The 20,866-nt window shown below is 37.0% G+C and overlaps 1 protein-coding gene and 1 long non-coding RNA gene across 12 annotated transcripts in view; one reads left to right on the forward strand and one right to left on the reverse strand.

The window, feature by feature from the left end:
- Nucleotides 1–14,266, forward strand: part of SLC2A2 (solute carrier family 2 member 2) — a 34,127-nt gene extending 19,861 nt beyond the window's left edge. For 2 of the 3 annotated variants that reach the window (XM_003991916.5, XM_045037272.1), the window contains 7 exons: nt 1,566–1,681; nt 2,789–2,951; nt 3,451–3,638; nt 5,887–5,991; nt 9,338–9,439; nt 10,136–10,339; nt 10,423–14,266. In XM_003991916.5, the coding sequence (XP_003991965.1) occupies nt 1,566–1,681; nt 2,789–2,951; nt 3,451–3,638; nt 5,887–5,991; nt 9,338–9,439; nt 10,136–10,339; nt 10,423–10,623 (1,079 nt within the window). In that variant the 3' untranslated portion in view covers nt 10,624–14,266. The remainder of the gene's footprint in view (nt 1–1,565; nt 1,682–2,788; nt 2,952–3,450; nt 3,639–5,886; nt 5,992–9,337; nt 9,440–10,135; nt 10,340–10,422) is intronic. The other variant, XM_045037273.1, reaches the window with a different exon arrangement.
- The window catches only part of LOC109503571, a 125,222-nt gene extending 104,937 nt beyond the window's left edge, over nt 1–20,285 (reverse strand). For 6 of the 9 annotated variants that reach the window (XR_006585262.1, XR_006585264.1, XR_006585261.1 and 3 more), the window contains exons 1-3: nt 20,225–20,285; nt 4,338–4,439; nt 2,761–2,894 (exon numbers count right to left, since the gene is read on the reverse strand). This is a non-coding gene — a long non-coding RNA (uncharacterized LOC109503571). The other 3 variants (XR_006585267.1, XR_006585268.1, XR_006585266.1) reach the window with 3 other exon arrangements.
- Between the last annotated feature and the right edge of the window lie 581 nt (nt 20,286–20,866).

The following is a 20,866-nucleotide window of genomic DNA, read 5'->3' on the forward strand; positions in this document are numbered from 1 at the left end:
TTTTGTTATTTTCAATGTTAATATAAATAGCTAAAAGTTAAGATAGCTTTATCAAGGTGAAGAGTCAACCCACATGTGGCAAGATTTAGATTCAGCATGTATCAATTCTGGCACTATCTCGGCCTGGCCTTAGATATATTAACTGAACCTTCTGTAAAATGCAAATACTAACACTATTGAGGAGGCCCAAATCATGATTCTTCTTTCTTCTCTCTCCAATTTTTAACATACAGTAGGAAAAAAATCACAAATATTTCGGCAAAATTGAAAAGAAATGCTGTCAACATTGTGGACACTAGCACAGCCAAGTAACTTGTACTCCCCAACTAGCTTTTAAAATTATTCCTGGTCCTGTTCTGAGCATTAAAATTGCTAAAAATAATAGGAAATACATTTGGACTTTAAATTTGTGTCACTTCAGGCCTGTGAGCTTATCTACATTATTATGTTCTTGAGATATAAAGGTAAGTATTACACAGAGAGTACAGCCTGGAATAGAGCCAAAAAAAAAAAAAAAGGTTTTCTTCTTATTTAAGATCAACAGACCACACAATAGAGTCACATGTAAATGTCATCCAAAATTTAGATGCCATTTCAATCATGCAACTGTTCATGTGAGACCTTAGAACGATTTAAAGCACTAAAAGAAATATCAAAAGTTTCCAAATGCATCTTTTACAAAAAAACCATACATTTCCATTTTATAGACAATCTCTCTAAGAGGAAGACTCTAACAAATATTATTTTTAAATTCTTAAGAAAATGCCAAACATCTCATTCAGCCTTGCTTATTGATAGTGTCTGACCTTCCTGTGCACTCAGCAAATGGCTGGATACTCTGGCAGCTACTGCAACATGACCAATGACATCTGCATTTAAGAAAGCTATAGAAGCCAGAATTGCCTAGTGCTTTTCAAATTTTTTGTATTCCTTTAAGCACCAAAATCTTTTCTGAAGCCCGTTTTGGGAGAGAATAAAGAAGATGGGTTGCTCTGGTTGGAAAAATGGAGGAAGAGCCCCTGAACCCCTTAACCTCTCCCACCTCTCCACACCCCTGCTCATCACTTTAACAGTGATCTTGAGGCACTTGCACGTTGTGGACACTCAGGGCTTGTAGTTCTCTGTTGCACTGTGATCCCAGGTAAACTCTCTTTGAAGTGAAAAGGTTGGCCTACATATGTGCTCATTTCCTTTCATACCAGGAGTTTGGATTAAGAATATTATTAAAGCATTTTTTCATCTCTTTTCTGAAGACAACTTAAGGCCTTATGTACAGTCCATTTTAACATGGTCTTAACTAAATAAGGCAGTGCTATGAGTGATTGCCAAATCCACGACTCATCAGTTCTTTCCATTCCTATATTCAACTACAACTTCATCTAGAATCTTCTCAACAAATATTTTTTGCATCAACTGTGTCTAAGACTGGGGACGAGGGCTCTTCCTTCCAACAGACTCTGAAAGGGACTTTTAGGCAGGATACTGACCATACTTAAACCAAATTACTGTTATTGAGATAGTCCCAGCTGCACTTGCATTCACATTTATGTTCATGTTTTATGCAGGGCTAATTTCAGGCTTGGTTCCAATGTACATTGGTGAAATTGCTCCGACCACACTCAGGGGCGCCCTTGGCACACTTCACCAGCTGGCCATTGTCACAGGCATTCTCATTAGTCAGGTAAAAACTCGATTCCCTACTTCACCCATCCTCTATCCAACTTCTCCCTCCCTGACAGTCCACTCTCACTGTAGACCAACACAAAGGAAAAAACCAGTTCCACCAGCCGGAGTAGAGATGGTGTAGAGACTTAAGCTTTTTATGTCAAAGCTAAATGATTAGTACACCACTCCTCAATTCTCCCCTTGGATCTCTGGTAGGATTGGCACTAGAGATGACCCAGCATGCCAGATCTTGAACTTCTGGAGCTATTCTAGAATTAAATTATTCTGTTTAGATTTCAAAGAATAGGAAACTTCACATTTTTTTACTGCTTGGGTTTCCTTTGTTTTGAGCATTTTACCTGGAAAATTAATATGTATATGATTATCATAGCAGTTTTTCGTTCAGCCAGCTCTATCCTTCCCTTCTATCCCATGGACCTCAGAGTCTTCAGAGCCCCTAGCCTACGACTATCCAGGGGGTAAACCACTGCAATAAGAATGACAAAATGGGTTCCCATTATAATAATTGTTCTATCTATGGAATACCATTTTATTTAAGTTCTGGGTAATCTAAGAAGAAATTTTTTAATGTCCAAAGTTTACACATGATTTTTGGTGTTGCTTTAGATGTCAAATGTGTTCTTAAAAGTTTGGTTGTTTCCCATCCTAAATGGCCCATGAGTTAATGAAAACAAACCTAAGTGAACTCTTTGTAAAACAAATAGTCTCTAATTCAGTTAAGGTAGGACACAATATTAATAGTTTCTGTTTGAGCATACTTGAATCCAAGTTGTCAGGGAATACTATTTTTGTAGGTTTATTTATCTGTTTTAGAGAGAGATAGAGAGGGAGCACAAGTGGGGAAGGGGCAGAGAGAGAGGGAAACACAGAATCCGAAGCAGGCTCCAGGCTCTGAGCTGTCAGCACAGAGCCCGACACGGCCTCGAACCCACAAACCATGAGATCGTGACCTGAGCCCAAGTCAGACGCTTCACGAACTGAGCCACCCAGGTTCCCCACCAGGGAATACTATTAAACAGTCAATGTGCTTTTTCAACAAATAGTTGCAGAAAGCAGACCCAACATGTTGTGCACCTGCTCTGTTTCCTCCCTGCCTCTTCAGATTGTCGGCCTCAACTTCATCTTGGGCAGTCATGAGCAGTGGCATATCCTGCTTGGTTTGTCTGCTCTGCCAGCCATCCTCCAGTCTCTGCTGCTCCTCTTCTGTCCTGAAAGCCCCAGATACCTTTACATCAAGTTGGATGAGGAAGTCAAAGCAAAGAAAAGTAAGTCTGTGGGTGGGTTTTTCCCCCTTCCTATTGTTTTGGAACTAGCAGATAATGAAAAGCAGTGAGCATGAATGTTTACTGATCAAATTGGTACCAGAGCTTTCCAAATGAAGTCAGTGATTACATGTAAGAACAATGTGAAAGATCACCTCAATATGACTCATGCATGCCATTTCAAACCCGTAAACACTCGAGCCCAAATGGGAAACTCACATGCAGGGTATTGGACTCAACCAGAGGTTTCTAAAAGACCTTTACTTGCGTTATGCTTCTATGATAATAAAGATCATAGTTTTCTTTGTCATTAGATAAAACCAAATGTGCTTTTAAAAATTTTTAAAACAGGATTTAATTTAACAAAAAGAATGTCCAACACCCATGCTGTAAAGCAATAGAAAGAGCTATGCAGATCTGTAACTCTTTCAAAAACATAATAAAAGTAAATTTACTTTTGTTTTGACCTGAGTTGTGTCAACCTGATCATTTTGGGGGACAGGCTTGAAAAGACTCAGAGGAAGTGATGATGTCACCAAAGACATCACTGAGATGAGAAAAGAAAAGGAAGAAGCATCAAGTGAACAAAAAGTCTCCATAATTCAGCTCTTCACCAATTCCAGCTACCGACAGTCTATTATAGTGGCATTGATGCTGCATATGGCCCAGCAATTTTCTGGAATCAATGCGGTAAGTTTAAGAATACCCCCTAACTCTAAAAGCAAATTGAATGAAATAGGGAAAGAAAAGGATGTAAATTTAAATAGCTAAAAGACATTTTAAAATGTTGACATCACATTTCACTACAATAAACATATAATGAGTGAGCATTAATTTTCTTTGTTTCGCTTCATCTGCTTTCTAAAATTGGCATAGAATTTTTTTAAACGTCAACGACAATCACCGGTTCTGTGTGTCCACTAAGATGGAAGGTTAAAGGCAAAATTCACATTTAATACAAAAGAAGGAAAAGGAGAATAATTGTGAAAAAAAAAACCCCACCTGAATTACAAGGGGCTTCTAGACTTGAGAACCAAATTTAGGATTTCTGATGGCTTAGGAAAAAGGAGCCCGTGGTTCCCTTTATCTATTTAAATGAAGTATACCAGGTAGCCAGGTGCAAAGAAATTTCCTGCCATCCAAGAAACTTTCACTCTATTTATGGAGACAGCATACAAAATAAACAATAGAGTGAACTGATATGATATGGGTGAGTGAGGGTAGTAGATAAGACATGATTGAAAAACATACTGAATATTAAACTAGCTAGCTTTTAGGTTTTGAACTGAAATCATTGCATTATGCAAACTAAAATTATTCTACTGGCAATTAACTACTAGAAGAAAATAAGCATTTGTCAAAAAAAACGAGATACAGAAAATCACTTACCCCTTTTATTGCTTTTAAAAATGCTGTTTGGGTTTCCTCTTTAATGAGCCAATCACAGATCCACAGGGGACACTTTGAGGGTGACTGATGGATGGGCAGAGCCTTGGAAGAAGGAAAGATAGTAATTCTCATCAGTTGAAGAAAAGGAGGCCTGAACCTCACTCAACAAGCTGAATACTGCTCTTCTGTCATCTCTGTTCTCCTTTAAGGGGTCAGTGATGTTCATTTTAATCTAATACTCTATAAACCTTTGGGGTTTGGAGACCAATTTTGTAGGCTTTCTCTCAGTTCTGCCTGTATATATCCAGAGGCGCAATACTTAATCTCTCCAAACCTTCCTGCTTTAGTTACTATCCCCATGCCTGACTTAGAGGCATCCAGGAAATGTGAGCCGAAGCTGTTGGGCAGCCTACAAATGTGGGATAGTGTCTAGTGTGCTGTAAGCCGCTCCTCACTGAACACAGTGGGTACAGTTCTCCTCTATCAGCCCCACCCGCAGGAAGAGGAGCCAGCCAGCAGGACAGGTTAACCAGGGAAGCAGTGAGAGAGGATGACAGAATGACAGAATGGCCTAAACAAGACCACTATAAACATAAAAACATAATTAGTAAGAATGGCTATTAGAGAGATTGTGAAGATTTCTCCATGTCCACTGAGGATTAGTGGAAAATGTTGGATTAAACGTGGTAGCAACCAGAATTCTTACACACATGGGTGAGAGTGTCAGTTGGAAAATTGTTTGCCAGTATCTGTAAAGGTGAGCACATGCATACACTATGGTCCAGCAATTCTATCCCCAGGCATAAATATGTACGTCTTTCACCAAAAGGATTATACTAGAACGTTCACAACAGCACCCTTCGCAATCGCCAATGACAACTACCTAAATACCCATCAGTAGTAGATTGGGTAATAAATAGTGGTATATTAATACAACAAAGTACTAAGCAATGATAATCAACACTGTACAAGTACACATAACCATATGGATGATCCTCACAAAGGTAATGTTGAAGCCAGATAACAAATAATTCACACAGTATGATTCCAGTTATGGCAAGTACAAGACTAGGTGAAATTTATCATGATGTTAGAAGTTGAAGCATTTCCTTGGGAGAATAGGGGGACATTCTGGGAGCTTCTGGAGGACTAGACATGATTTATATCTTTATATGTGTGCTGCTTACACAGGTGTGTTCAGTTTGTGAAAATTAATTGATCTGTATACTTATGCTATATGTACATTTTTTGTATGTATTTTAAACCTTAACAAAAAGTTTAAAATTTTAAGTACATATAAAAAGAAAATGCAGATTCAGAGTTTTCAGCTAAATTTAAAGAGAACTTTAAGCAATCAGGAGTTTTAAATACTAAAGATTGATAGTGGCTTCTCATCGCCCAGAAGGAGAGGACAGACAAAATCTTTAGGGCATTGTAGGGACCATGGTTCCATAGAAACAACTAAAACTAAACAACTTAAAATATTTCTTGCTTTCAAGCCATTAGTGCCAGGATTCTTGATTAAGGCTAAACTGTTATTACTTTACAGATATTTTACTACTCAACCAGCATTTTTCAGACTGCTGGAATCAGCCAACCTGTTTATGCAACCATTGGAGTTGGTGCCGTCAACATGGTTTTCACTGCTATCTCTGTGAGTTCATACCCTAGATAAGTATGCTGCTTGTTTCTCAGTTCAGAAATGGGAGAGGGGAGAACCTTGTAATTCAAAAGTGACCAATCACTTATTGTTCTATAGGTGCAGAGAACCAAGTGAGTCACAAGAAGAGTCCTTTCTGCAAATAATGAACCACCAAGTATAACCGAGCAGGTGGATCACTGGTTATCCCCAGAGTTGGGATGCCAGTTAGTCACTCATTTGTGAATTAATAACTCACTTGGGACACAGAGGACTTCCTCCTTGTAAAAACACCTGTAGTCCTCCTTTGCTCTGTACTTAAATCTATTGGGATTGGTGACAGTCTGTCATTTCTATCAATATCGGGTCTTTTACCTGGGCTCCTCTCTTTCCGTGGTTGAATTCTTTTTTTTATCCTGATGCCCTGGGGAAAATACTTAAAAAAAAAAAAAAAAGGTCTTCTGCAGTAGATATATTTGTCTGTAACAGAATTAAACAGCCTCAGCAAATTCCTACTATATTTGGCTATTGGGCAGAGTTTCCAGAGAGCTCACAAGGCCATAACTTCTGGTGATGAGGTGATGCATAAAAATCTGTGATATTATGAGAGACGAAGTAGAAGTGGTATAACTTGAAATGTTACTATTTTTGAAATGTTATTATTATTTTTTTCTGACAAGGGGAAAAAGTGATATGTCCACTTAAGACCAAGTACCTTATATAAGGACTGATTCAATATCTTGACAATGATATATAACATAAACAATTGAAGAATTAACCTAAACAAACAACAAAAAACTCCCCAAACTTCCCAACTCATGTAATTCATTCTAAGATGAGGACAATTGGGCTTATTTTTATCTTCAAATGCAGGATATTCAAAAAGTTCATGCTTTTCAATGTTGGTCACAATGCTGTCTGTACTCAATATACTTTGGTCAGTTGTTTTTCTTTCTCTGCACATGGACTTTTAACTATTACCTTAGAATGGTCAATAAATTACAGCCCGGTTGCCTAGATCAAAAAACAGATTTGTCCAGACTACATTAAACAGTGCTGGACCTTGGAAAGAGGAAAGAGAACAGATAACAAGGGAATACCAGCAGTTCTGTAGACATGCCTTTCATGATAATGCCTGTTCAAGCCAAAAGGCCACTTGAAATCGATGAAGGTCTGCTACTGGGATGTGATCCAAGGGACTACTCACATTCTTTTGTCTCCTGAGCTATGTTTGTTACAAGCCCCACTTCAAAATATTTTTTTAATATAGAGATTATGCTTAAAACATTTTATATGTAACAGGATTTGCTATGTAAAGCATCAGGTTGTCAAAATTGAGTAACCAAAACTCTAAATGCCTAATAAGGAAACTACTGCAGAATTTCATTTTTGTCTCCCCTCCCCACCAATCCAGTTGGAATAGGAGGAGTTGCTTGTTGCCTTGAAAAGTATCCTGACTATTCTGAATATACCCTCTGAGAGTTTATCCTTTTATTCCGTGAAAGATTTTGAACAGATGAGTGACATAATTTTAAAAATAAGCTCTAATCAGCTACCTAATTAACCCTCCAGGGCTAAATTTTTTAATTACATGTATTTTTGGAAAGTTGTTTTAAGGCAGAAAAAGTACAAAAAGGATAGTCCCTAAGTCACCCAATTCCTCTCCCCCAAATTAACCAATGTGTATCCTTTCAAATAAAGATATGCATGTAGGAATATGCACTGATAGGATATTAATGTTTCATTGACTTGGAAGGGACATAATCAAACAATTTTTTTCTCTTGAATGAGTATTTGGGAAAAGAAAGATTTTCCTAACCCCATGCTGAATTATGCTTCCACATTCCATATTTTCTTCCACACTAATGGGCCGGGAGAAGAGGGCCTATAATGTTGAGAGAAAACAAAACAGGAAGAATTGTGGAGGGAATGGGGAGACAGATGGATCTAGAGGAGAAGCAGTGGCTACTAAACTCCAAGGAGGCATCCAGAACCTGTGTGACACACATTGTCTTGGGCAAAGACAAGGGTTCTGGTTAGGCAAACATCTCTAACCCCTGACCAAGTCTCACCCTGGGCCACACTCCTCCCCAACTGCTCACCTAGCCTCAAGAAATGAGTCCAACTCAGTTTCCAAGGCATGTGGTTTTAGAATTTATTATCCTATTAGTAATAATTGTTCAGAAACAGCAGAAACATAGTAAAAGCCCTCATTCTTGAAGAAATGCTTCTATTTTCTTGATAGCTTTGACATGGTGTCATCAAGTCAACTTGGAAAGTTATACTGACAGAATCAAATTACATAGAGAAATGTTATGAACTTGAAAAAGATTTGTTTCTCCTATTACCTTTTCAACAGTAAACGTGGGCTCTTTGCTCATTACCCTGAAGTGATTTGAAACCTGAAGATGCAATGCCTCTGAAATGAAAGGGGTTTTTGCTATAGGTGAAAACAAATGTTTCTCAGGTATTTTCAGAGCCAGAGCTCAAGGGTATTGGATTGCTATAGATTTCCTGATAGATTTATGAGCCGAGCCAATTTAGTCATTGAAGTGAGAAATTATGACATAGTTTTTTGTGTGTGATTCACCAACCTTGGCAGTATTCCAAGAAGGAGAATCTATTTAACAAATATTGGTCTTGGGCTAATTGTAAATCTTAACCATTAATTGCAAAGGTCCACAGACCCAAAGGTATCAATGACACATCTCCTGAATTAGGATAAGAAAGCACTTTAAGCTTTTGCTTTGAAGTCTTATCTTTTCAAATAGATAATTCACTTCCAGCACCAAATACATTTAGGGACACCAGAAAAATGCAGATCTGACTAATTGGTAAAGTGATCAAATTCTGTGAGTTGCCACGTGAATGGCCATGATTTGACTTTATTAGCAGTGAGAAAGTTGGATAAGAATGGTTGGCAACCCAACAGTTACATGATTTCAGGTGTCTGCAGTGCACAAAACCTTGTACTTGTAACAGGATAATTATCAAAAGATAAGTTAACGTCATTTCTTATGTAGTGTCATTTTAAATGTATAAGAAATCTACTGGAAAAGATCCGAGAGGTACAGCCTCTTAATACTGTACTCAAGTGATAATTGTAGAGTGATGGTAAGGCCATGGCTCTTTCTCCAGAATTGCCTGTTGAAAGCAATGTGACTGAGTGAAGCTGGTATCTGTTAATTACTTCTGCTCACTGAGACCAGTTCTGCCATCTCAGGCAAGAGTCTCTACCCCCACTCAGTTCCACATCTGTAAAAATGGGATTACAGAACTGCCTGTTTCCAGCTGTATAAATTAAAACGACCTCTTTGGCCATAAAAACCATTTAATTCAGTATGTTTTGAAACCTTCCTAGGTATTCCTTGTGGAGAAGGCAGGGCGACGCTCTCTGTTTCTAATAGGAATGAGTGGGATGTTTGTCTGTGCTATCTTCATGTCCGTGGGACTTATACTACTGGTAAGTGTAGATTTTGGTCCTGAGAGTTTTGGTTACCATATGACAGCACTTCTATGCTCCAGGTCAAAGTGTTTTGCATGTCAAAACATTTGAGATTGACTTAGGAGATAAAGCCAGAGGAACAGCATATAATGCAAAGGAAGAATGTAAAGAAAAAGGGAACTAGTGTTTTAGGTTTAAAGACTTCAACATCACATTACTTGCAATTTATTATTGCACTTGTTACCAAGGGAGGCAGTGTCGCAAAATGGTCAGAGCATAGTCTCTGGGGTCAGCCCCAATCGGGTTCTAACACTGGCTCTGCCACTTGGCTACCTGTGTGACCTAGGGCAAGTCCCAGGACCTCTCCAACCTAGCACACTCATCCACCACTTCATGGAGGGTAATGCACTCCATCTGGCAACATTGATATGAATAGGAACGAAGGTCAATAGATTCTTGCCTTGCCTCTTTCACAGGAAAAGAGTGACTGAGAGTCATATAGAGTCCTAATCCCGAGGATTTCCTATAACAGAGTTCAAAAGATTTAAGCACGACTCAGACTAGAATAAACTTGTGTCAGACTAGAATAATTTGTAGTTATTTGCACATAACATATCTAGAAGAGAGCTATGTCACCTCTGAACTCAATGAGAGCCTACTTAAAGGAAGAAGCTGCCAATAATCCCAGTTCCACTCTTTTTGTTTATTCCTCAGAATAAGTTGGCTTGGATGAGTTACGTGAGCATGGTAGCCATCTTCCTCTTTGTCAGTTTCTTTGAAATTGGGCCAGGCCCCATCCCCTGGTTCATGGTGGCGGAGTTCTTTAGTCAAGGACCGCGGCCTGCTGCTTTAGCAATAGCTGCATTCAGCAACTGGACCTGCAATTTCATTGTAGCTCTGTGTTTCCAGTACATTGCGGTAAGCAGCCTAATATTGTGCAGATTTGCTGAACAGTGGAGTAGAACGACGGCTAATTGGAACTCTATTTGTTCTCTGTGCAGAAGTTCTGTGGACCTTATGTGTTTTTCCTCTTCGCTGGAGTGGTCCTGGCCTTTACTCTGTTTACATTTTTCAAAGTTCCGGAAACCAAAGGAAAGTCCTTTGAGGAAATCGCGGCAGAATTCCGAAAGAAGAGTGGCTCAGCCCAAGCGCCCAAAGCCGCCGTGGAAATGGAATTCCTTGGAGCCTCAGAGACTGTGTAAAGATTATCTGATTTGGGACATAAAAAGGAATAGAAAGGAGGTTGTGTGTTTTTAAATGACAGTTCTTTGAGAATATTATATCTACATCTTGAAGGATTGTTTTCTTTTTTAGAGAACGTTTCTGGGTTCTTCTCAGTAATGTCATCAAGTATTACCAAAAAAAGTATTTTTTTAAGTTAGAGCATCTATTTTTGATAGTAAGACTCTGTAATTAAGTAAACCAAAAGTCTAGCTCATTTTGCTCTCCCAAAGGGCAAGTACATTCTAATGTTGCTAGCTCTACTCTTTTTTTTTTAAGAGGGGGTGCTGGGGAGGGGAAGAAAGAGAGAGAATCTTAAGCAGGCTCCGCACTCAGCACGGAGCCCAGCGTGGGGCTCAATCTCACAACTGTGAAATTGTGACATGAGCCAAAATCAAGAGTCGGATGCTTAACTGACTTAGCCACTCAGGTATTCCCCCAGTTCTATTTTTTATAACAAGGTTCTCCTGAAATGAAAGCTGTTTCAATATATCACGTTAATGCTTCATTAAGCATGTAGCTAGAAACCTGAAGATGCAACTAATTTACATATATGCATATGATTATGTTGGAATTTTCTTACCTATGGACCTCATACTAAAGATTTGGCTAGTGGCAATAAGGTCCGTGTTAAAATTGATAACTTTTCCTTTTCTCCCACTCAGCTTTTTTTCTTGCATATTGAATTTATATTGTTTAATGTTTTATTTTGTATTTTCATGTGGAATGGTTTGTGAATATATTAAGATATGTGCGTAAAGAAAAACTTTTATTTTTGGTAGACTTACCAAATCTTTCAGAACTCAGGGAAAAACATTAGTTCCTTGGCTTGATTTTTTGTAAGATTAAACACTTGAAAAGAGTTTATTGGTCATGTAGCCTGGGTTATCAGTTAATATTACTAACTATTATAAACTATGTTAATTCTTTGCTGGTTCAATCCTTGGAGCTATATTTTGGTTTGCTTTTAATATTGAACACAGCCTGGTTTTCTGAGCTGTGTTTTTATAAAATACATCCAAATAGTGATTAAGTTGGGCATTTTTGTATCTCCTCAAATGCTAAATACGTTACAGCAGCCTAAGGGAAATTTGAAATAAAGGTTTGCTCTGTTTGTTAAAAAGGATTTTCTGAATTATGTTTCAAGACAAGGTGAAAGAGGAGGTTGGAGGATTCCTCAATGGGGGCTTCTGAAACTTCCTGAATGTTCAGTTTCAGACTTCATCAAAATCCCTATTTACATTTCTGGTTAGATGATCATCCCTCTTGATGTTTCTTCTTTGTCATGGCAATCTATGGATGCTATCTCAGCTATTCTATTGCTATTGCTAACATTTACTATGTACTATCTATGTGCCAGGCACTGTCCTAAGTGCTTTTACCTATGTAGGCAAATTGGAAATACACAGATGATTAAACAGACTTTCATTTACAGTCAGTTTCACAACTATGGAAATACAGTTCTGATGGATACCAAAGGCTTAGCAGGCAGCTAAAATATCTCCAGGCTGTTTTCCCCACAACGTGGAGTACTGAGTCAATCCTTTCAATGTTTGCTTTAATGTGCTTAAAAGAAAGGCACTTTTTTAGAGTACTTTTTATGAGTGGAGGGAAAAAAAATGCAGAACACTAGTTTTTTGGTTTTGGTTTTTTTCCCTAAGTTGTTTACTTTTTACATAATTTGGCAGTCCAAACAACATAAAATTATTTCTTTTCACTTTGCTTTTTATTCCCTTTGGGCCAATTTGGAATAAATTATTTTTACTTAAGACTTCAGGATACAGTTAAAGAGAGCTTAAATATTTCAGAAGATTTTTGTACTAACTTGTGAATCTAGGTAAAAATATGGGGACTCTGAACAGGGCAGGATCAGGGGAATGGCTCTTGTGTGGCTCTTGTCTGTCCTCTTGTTGGTGGTCTTTGAGAAGCCCAAAGTCACACTGATAAAGAAATTTAACATTTTTCTAGGTGATGAGTGTGATTTAATCCAATTGCTATTCCTGATCTCATTTACTAAGAAAAGTTAAGTTTAAATGAAGAACCCAAAAGATCACTTTTAACTTCTAATTGGTTATTTCAACTGACACATAAACACCAGAAATTCAGAGCCTGAAGTTTTCTGCCTCAGAGAAACTAAAGTAATTTACAATGTTTCCCTTCCTTATTTTTTTCCTTGCAGAGATACAAGTGTGTTGAAAAGAAACCTTAATGTCAAGTAATGAGCAGTCAAAGCGTTGTAGCCGGACAAAGGAACTAGCTTCACATAATAGAAACTCCTAGGTCTTCAATGGGATACCTCATAACAAATGCTAAAATTGGCCCTGATTAACTAGATAGAATCCAAGGGAATTAGCTATGAGTTTGAACATTTAATTTTCATAGTAGTCTATGATGTTTGTGGAAGTGTTTTCATACCCTAACGTCCTAACAAATGTGACTTTTCTCTTAGCCTGTTAGAAGCATGATTGCAATTCTTGGTCTGGCCACTCTCCTAGCTATTGCCCACTGCCATCACCTCAGTGAAAGGGACTTCTCTAACTTTCTCCTCTATTCAGTCAACACTGTGATGGGGCTGAGATACACTAAGACACTGCCCGCCTCCTCCTCCAGAAGCTCACAGTCTAATAAGCAGTTCAGGAAGACCAGGGTATGAATATTCCCATCTGTGCCTTTTGCCATGCATGAACCGTGACATGGAGGCCTCTCTTGTAAAATGGGCACAGCAGTATTACCTACCTCAGAGAGCTGTGAGCATTGTAGTAGAGTTCCTGCTACACAGGAGGTGCTCAATAAATGTTACCTAGAATTAGTATTCATTAAGATACTGCTAAGATAAAAGTTTGTCGTATACAAGATAGTTCCAAATTTTTCCTTTCTTTTTTTAAAGTTTCCCCCCAAATGTATCTTTTGAATATAAGAAATTTTATAAATTCAAGATAATATTTTCTTACTTCAAGCAACAATCTTACAATGACAGGGGAATGGTAAAAATTAGGGGAGATATTAGGCTATTCTAATTCCTAAACCCAAACAACATTTCTAAGTTGGTTATGAGTTTTTATTGTATTTTTAAAGTTTGATTTTGCCTAAGTTATGTTATTTTTTAAGAGGTCACTATAATATTATGTCTTGGATAATACCAAGTACACAGTAAAATGCTGTCTATTTAAATGTAATTCAGCAAGATTATAATCACAGGACAAGACCAAACCTTCTTGGTAAACCTCAAAAATTGCAAAAGTGTTGTATGTACACGTAAACCCGTGTGCGTGCATAAGCTACTTCTGGCTAGCTTATTAAAACAAACACATGCAGGAAATAAGGCAACATTAGGCGATATCTTGTGTTTATGGGTGTCCTAAGCAGAGGTGTTGAGTAAAGGATAAAAGAATATATATTTTTCTTTATAATTCTATCCATGACCACTCCAGCCATCTGCTGGTGTTTTTACTGCTTTCTAATTTGGTGCACATTAGAAAGAATCATAGTGAAAAGAGACTTGTAGTTAGGGGTATATATCCACTAGAGTTTTATGTCAATGAATACATTTCTGAATGCTTAGTGTTGCTTCCTTTTATATTAAAAATAACTACATTTAAGAAAATAAATATTGGTTTTTCTGTATATCCTGTTTCCTTCTCACAATATTGTTCCTATTCTCATTTTAAAGATAATATGTGAGTTACTTTTTTTCATTTATTTATTTTTTTATTTTAGTTTTTTAGAGAGCACACAAGCTGGGGTGGAGGCAGAGAGAGAGAGAGAGAGAGAGAGAAAGAGAGAGAATCTTAAGTAGGTCCATACTCAGCATGGAGTCCGATGCAGGGCTCAATCCCACAACACTGGGACCCTGACCCAAGCTGAAATCAAGAGTCGGACATTCAACCGGCTGAGCCACCCAGGCACCCCTGTGAGTTACTTTTCAAATCCAAATTTTATTTCCGCTAGGCAGTTGTTTCTATTATCATTGGTAGGAAAAACTAACCTGAAGGCTAGGTAAAAATAATTGAAGAGAAATAAATAACTCCTTTTGATAAAAATAAAAATAATTTTATTCAGTAAATATTTAGTTGAGCTCTCACTATGAATAAGACACTTTGTTAAAATTTTGTGAAAGACACAAAATTTGGAAAAAAAGGTCCATATCCTCAATTACTTGCATTCTCATAAAAGGGATAAAAGTTGAAAACAAATACAGTAAAAAGGAGAAAACAGAAAACAACTATAGTGGTTACTACATTTTTAAGTTGATATATAAAAGTTTTGTTTAAATAGCTGCAAAGGATGTAATTTTTTTAAATATAGTATATATTGATATTTAAAAATTGTTCTGCTTAGGGTACCTGGGTGGCTCCGTTGGCTAAGTATCAGACTCTTGATTTCAGCTCAAGTCATGATCTCACAGTTCAAGCCCCGCATCAGGCTCTGGGCTGACAGTGCAAAGCCTGCTTGGGATTCTCTTTCTCCCTCTCTCTCTGCCCCTCCCCCACTTGCTCTCTCTGTCCTGTCTCTCTCTCAGTATAAAGAAACTTAAAAACAATTTTTTAAAAATTTCTTTCCTCTATTTATCCAATGGAATTTAAATACCATAGTAATTGGTTACCACAACCATTAAAATATATATATACACATACATATGGGGTGCCTGGGTGGCTCAGTCAGTGGAGTGTCTGACTCTTGATTTCAGCTCAGGTCATTATCCCAGGGACATGGGGTCAAGCCTGGCATCGCGCTCCATGCTGAGTGAGGAAACTGCTTAAGATTCTCTCTCTGCCACTCTGCTCCATGCACATTCAGGCACACCCTCTCTCTCTCTAAAATATACATACATACATACATACATACATACATACATATATATATACATATATATTAACAGTTGGAAATTTTACTGCATTCTTCTCTATTCTCGTATTTCCTCATTTCCTCCAAAGAATTTCATCCCAAATAATAAATTTGTATGCTTTAAAATAACTCTGATGATTCTATTGTGAGTTTCTGCAACAAAAATATCTATAATTTGAATTTTTATGTTCAAAAATGTCCCATGTCTATGGAAAAAGCCCAAGTGTCCAACTGATGAATGGATAAAGAATATGTGGTGTATATATGTATACATATATATACATATACATATATATATATACACACACACACATACACACACACACACACACACACACAATGGAATATTACTCAGCCATGAAAAAATTGGAATCTTAACATTTGCAAGGACATGGATGGAGCTAGAGTGTACAAGTCAGTTAAAGAAAGGCAGATTCCATATTATTTCACTCATATGTGGAATTTAGGAAACAAAACAGATGAACACATGGGAATGGGAAAAAGAGAGAGAGGGGGAAAACAAACCATAAGAGACTCTTCATGATAGAGAACAAACTGAGGGTTGATGGAGAGAGGTGGATGGGGGGTGAGCTAGATGGATTATGGGTATTAAGGAGGGCACTTGTTATACTGAGCACCAGGTATTATATGTAAGAGATGAATCACTCAAACCAATATTGCACTGAAAGTTAACTAACTAGAATTTAAATAAAATTTAAAAAGAAAAAAAATGTTCCATGTTTATAAAGGTCCAAACGTTTAACATTTTTTTCTGGATTGTGTTAACATTTATTGTTGTTAGTGGTACACAAATGATGGAAAAAAAAAACCTGTGTTGCAGATTTTGATAGAATTACTAATTTTTAAAATCATTAATTTAAATTTCATCTCAGTGAAAAGCAGGAGTTATTTTTCAATCAGTTAAATATTAATAGATGGATATTTCATACAGCTAAAATTAAAGAGTGATCAGCATAAATACTGATATTACTGTGTTACTACTGATATATTAAAATCTTGTTTTCATAAATAATAATATAGGAATAGAACATTTATTCCATAAACTATCTCCAAATTATAGCCAAAAAGCACATAAAAATTGATCGCAAAAAGAAATTTTAATAACCAGCTAACAGCTTAGTTGAACATTCTTTAATTTTGTTGAAATCAAACAAATTATATTGTGTAAGGATTTGTTATCCAGTTGTTACAGTCATTCCTCATTTAGTTTGTGGGCAGTAAAACCAAAAAGGTTTTAACAAAAGACTATTAATAATACCATTGAATCTTTCACTTAAAGGCAACTTGCTTCATCTGATATACTGAGAAAGGGTTAGGAGAATTGAAATACTAATTTTACATATTTTCACATATATAACAAAATTTCTCTGTTTTGTCACATGCCTTATATACATCAAACCATTAGAACTTGGATTTGGCTTATGAGCTTGTTCAACTCACAGAAAATATCTAACATAACCTAATGGGCAAATTTCAATTTTCATTGTCAAACTAATTTTCCAAATCAGATTTACTTTCTATTTCACTTAATTTTTCACTTCCCATAAGTACTTTCATACTTTTTCCTGTGACAGCCATCTCATGTTTGAATTCCAGTACTTCCACAGGTAAATAGAGATTAGGCATGGATACTTGCCATAAGTCTGTCTCCGCCATTTCTCACAGATGTTTTACTTTCTTTACTTTTATGGGTCATTCCCTCAGGAGCAATACACTTTGAAAATAATTAGGTAAGTTCTGCTAAACAAAAGTGGTCATTATCTTGTCCTACAAAGCCTGAATTCAAAATATTCTAACTTGGGCCAAAATATACTATTTCTTCTGCCACCTTAATTAAGGCAGGCTTCATAACTAAAAATTATTCCCAAATATTTTTTTGTTTGGCACCTCTAAAATCTTAACACTCTGGGACAATGCAACATAGTGAGAGTTGGGATCTACTGAGAAGGTTGATTATGAAAGAGGTATTTGGAAAGAACTGGCTTAATGCACAGTAGGCACGTTATTGGGCACAAAAGTGTATATTTTGGCCCATAATAAGAGCTAAAACATGAAACTTTGAAAACAATTATTACAAGTTATTCAGGAACTAAATGTTGGGGTTGGAGCAGGGTGCAGAATAAAATTTAGGGAATCAGATGATCCAGACTCCAAACAACAGGAGTTCAAAAGAGGAAAAAACAAAATAGAGGGAAAAACTTATTAAAGATACCTTATACTGAAAATTTGCTGAGCTGAAATACAAGATGAGATTGTTCATTTTGTGTCAAATACAATCAACAAAACCCAAAATTTCACCATGAAATTTCCAAACACCAGAGATTAAGAGTACATATTAAAGCATCTGGAAGGGAAATACAGGTCACACACAAAGGAACAAGAGTCATAACAGCATGTGATATGTGAACAGCAACTATGGAAGCTAAAAGGCTGTGGAGCAAGGCCTGTAAAATTCTGAAGGACAATGATTTTCAACCTAGAATTCCATCCCCAGACATATTACCCATTGAGTGAGAAAGTAAAATAAAGATATTTCCAGAAATGCACGACTCAAAATATTATCTTTTCTGCACCTTCTCTCATGAAACACATAGATGGTGTAGTCTACAAAACAAAGAAGAAAACCAAGAGAAAGAGTAAGACGTGGAATTCAGCAAAAGAGAAGAAAGAAAGATAAATCTCAGGACAAAAGTCATAGGTGGACAGCTAGCATCAGGGCCAAGAAAGCAACTCATTCAAAGGTGAAGTAAGGAAAAGAACATTCCGTGGGAAAATAAAACCGGAAGTTTCTCTGATGCATTTGGCCATATGAAGAAAAATTTGGAACACTAAGGGAAAAAAGTGACAAACACATAGAAAACTAAAAAATGAAGATATGGGGCAATTATGAATTCCTGGAAAGAGAGTAGGGTAGGGAATGGCATAAAAAGGAAACATCATAGTACACTATTTGGCTTGGCAGTGAATAATTGCTTCCATAATTATGTAAAACTGGATATTGTTACAATTTTTGTTTCCAAGTTAAATTTACAAGGTACTACATCACAAGGTATATGGACAGAGAAGGTGAGCAAGTGTGAGGAAAAAAAGCTCAATTATTATCATAGTAAGTTGTCAACACATAAATCCATAAAGCAAAAAAATATTAGCATAAGCCAAGTGCTGGTAATTTTCCCTGTGCTCTTGCAGATCTGTTGTAACCCTTTCTAACCTGTGCCTCAGGACTGGTCTCTTCACACCATTGCTCATCTGGGTTCCTTATCTTTAGCTTCTAGTTGGATTTGCTTAAGGGGACGTACTGGGGGAAATGGGAGGACAGAAGCAGTAGAAAGCAGACTATTGGTTCCTGCAGCTTCCACCTGCCCACCCTTGGCTGGGCAGTGTCTGCATTCCTCCACCTATGGTCACAGATCCTGCAAGGTGGGCCCTCTCCTCCAGCTACTGTTCTTACTGTTGTCTGGTAATCATCCTCTGGCATTGCCCCTCTAAATCCTAGAGTTGGTAATGGCGTCCTACTATTATTAGTTCCACTGATACAAGTCCCGGTGCTTTACCATCCTTCCTCCTTTGTAAATCATCTCTTCATTAAACTTCTTTAATCATCTCTTTTTCTGCTGGGACCCTGAACAATATAGCACATGAATTAGAACATGAACATTAAAGCTCTAAGGGATATTTAAAAACTTTTCAAGTGTTCATCTACAAGATTTGTGGGTGGAGAAGAATGGGGCAAGAAACTATGTTTTGTAGTTTTTAAAATATTTTTAATATAAACTTTGTACTATTATTGACCTTTGAATCAAGACATGCATTCTTTTATAAAAATTAAATAACATTTTAAAGTATTAAATTGACCTTCAAAAAGCTATATAGCACAAAAGTAGATGAGATTATACATACACAATATGTTTTAGACAAATGAGAGAGATCAAGAAAGTAAAAATGGGTAGAAAGAGAGAGATGGGTGAGGAAGGAGAGAAGGAGAGAAGGAGACAGAACAATGTTAACAGAGGTTAGTGGTTATCCTTGGGTGGTAGGATTTCAGACAGTGTGTGTGTGGTCCAAATCATCTTCATTGTGCATGTATATTATGTTTGTAACAGGATAAAAATAAATGTGGGGAAGTTAACCTTCTTTTAGAAATAGATGGTGAGAAAAAGAAGAGAAATGGGTCTGCAATTTGAAAAACAATCAGGTTTTATTATAATGGGAAGTGTGTGAATGTGTTTATAGACTAAAGAAAAAGAAAAATAGAGAAAGGCTTTTAGGAAGAGGAAGAGGAGGATAAGCAAAGAGTGGGAAAGTTTGTTACAAAAATCACAGGTAGTGATATTAAAAAGGAGGAGACAGAAAGGTGAGAGAAAAATAAAAAATGAATAAAGATATGGAGATATTTGGGGACAAAGAGTAGAAAACTTGAGGTTGCTTGTATCAAATGAACTGTCCCTTTTCAGCAGAGAAAGTGCTAGGTGAGCTCACACCCTGAGCAGGAATCCAGGGGATAATTGGTACCTGGACTAACCCCAGTAAACCAACTGCACTCCAATGTTCAGCGTTGATTATTAAGTTATCAGATGAGTCATTCTGGGTAGGTTACATAATCTTCTAAAGTTTCAATCATTTGCTCCTACGTAAAATTAAAGTGACGATGGCATGAATTCTGCTTAAATTACAGGATTTTTTTGAAGCACAAATAACTGTTTTTAAAATTTTTACCTGGGGGTGCCTGGGTGGCTCAGTTAAGTGTCTGACTTCGGCTCAGGTCGCTATCTCATGGTTCATGAGTTTGAGCCCCACATCGGGCTCTCTGCTGTCAGTGCAGAACCCACTTCAGATCTTCTGCCCCCCTCTCTCTCTGCCCCTCCTCTGCTCACACTCTCTCTCTGTCTCTCTGAAAAATAAAAAATAAACATTACAAAATTAAGCTAGAAATCAATAACAAGAAAACTACTTAATAATACCAACTGCTAGAGGGGATTCAGAAAAACTGGAACTCTTGTTCACTCCTGGTTGGAATGCACAATTGTAGAGCCCTTTTGGAAAATAGTTTGGCAGTTTCTTATAGAGTTAAATATATACTTAACATAAGAACCAGCAATCTTACCCTCAGACATTTATTCAAAAGAAATAAAAACTTATGTTTACACACACACACACACACACACACACACACACACATGCTGCATAAATGTTTATAGTGGATTTTTTCATAATCAGCAAAAACTAGAACTGCTCAAATGTCATTTAACTGAGGAATGGATAGAGAAACTATAGAATATGACTCAGCAATAAAAAAGAAAGAATGAGTGTAAAATGTGTTAAAAGTTAAACTGAGGCATATTAAAAATTTTAAGAGTG

The sequence above is a fragment of the Felis catus genome, chromosome C2, assembly GCF_018350175.1.
Source record: "Felis catus isolate Fca126 chromosome C2, F.catus_Fca126_mat1.0, whole genome shotgun sequence".
In the NCBI taxonomy this organism is placed as follows: domain Eukaryota; kingdom Metazoa; phylum Chordata; class Mammalia; order Carnivora; family Felidae; genus Felis; species Felis catus.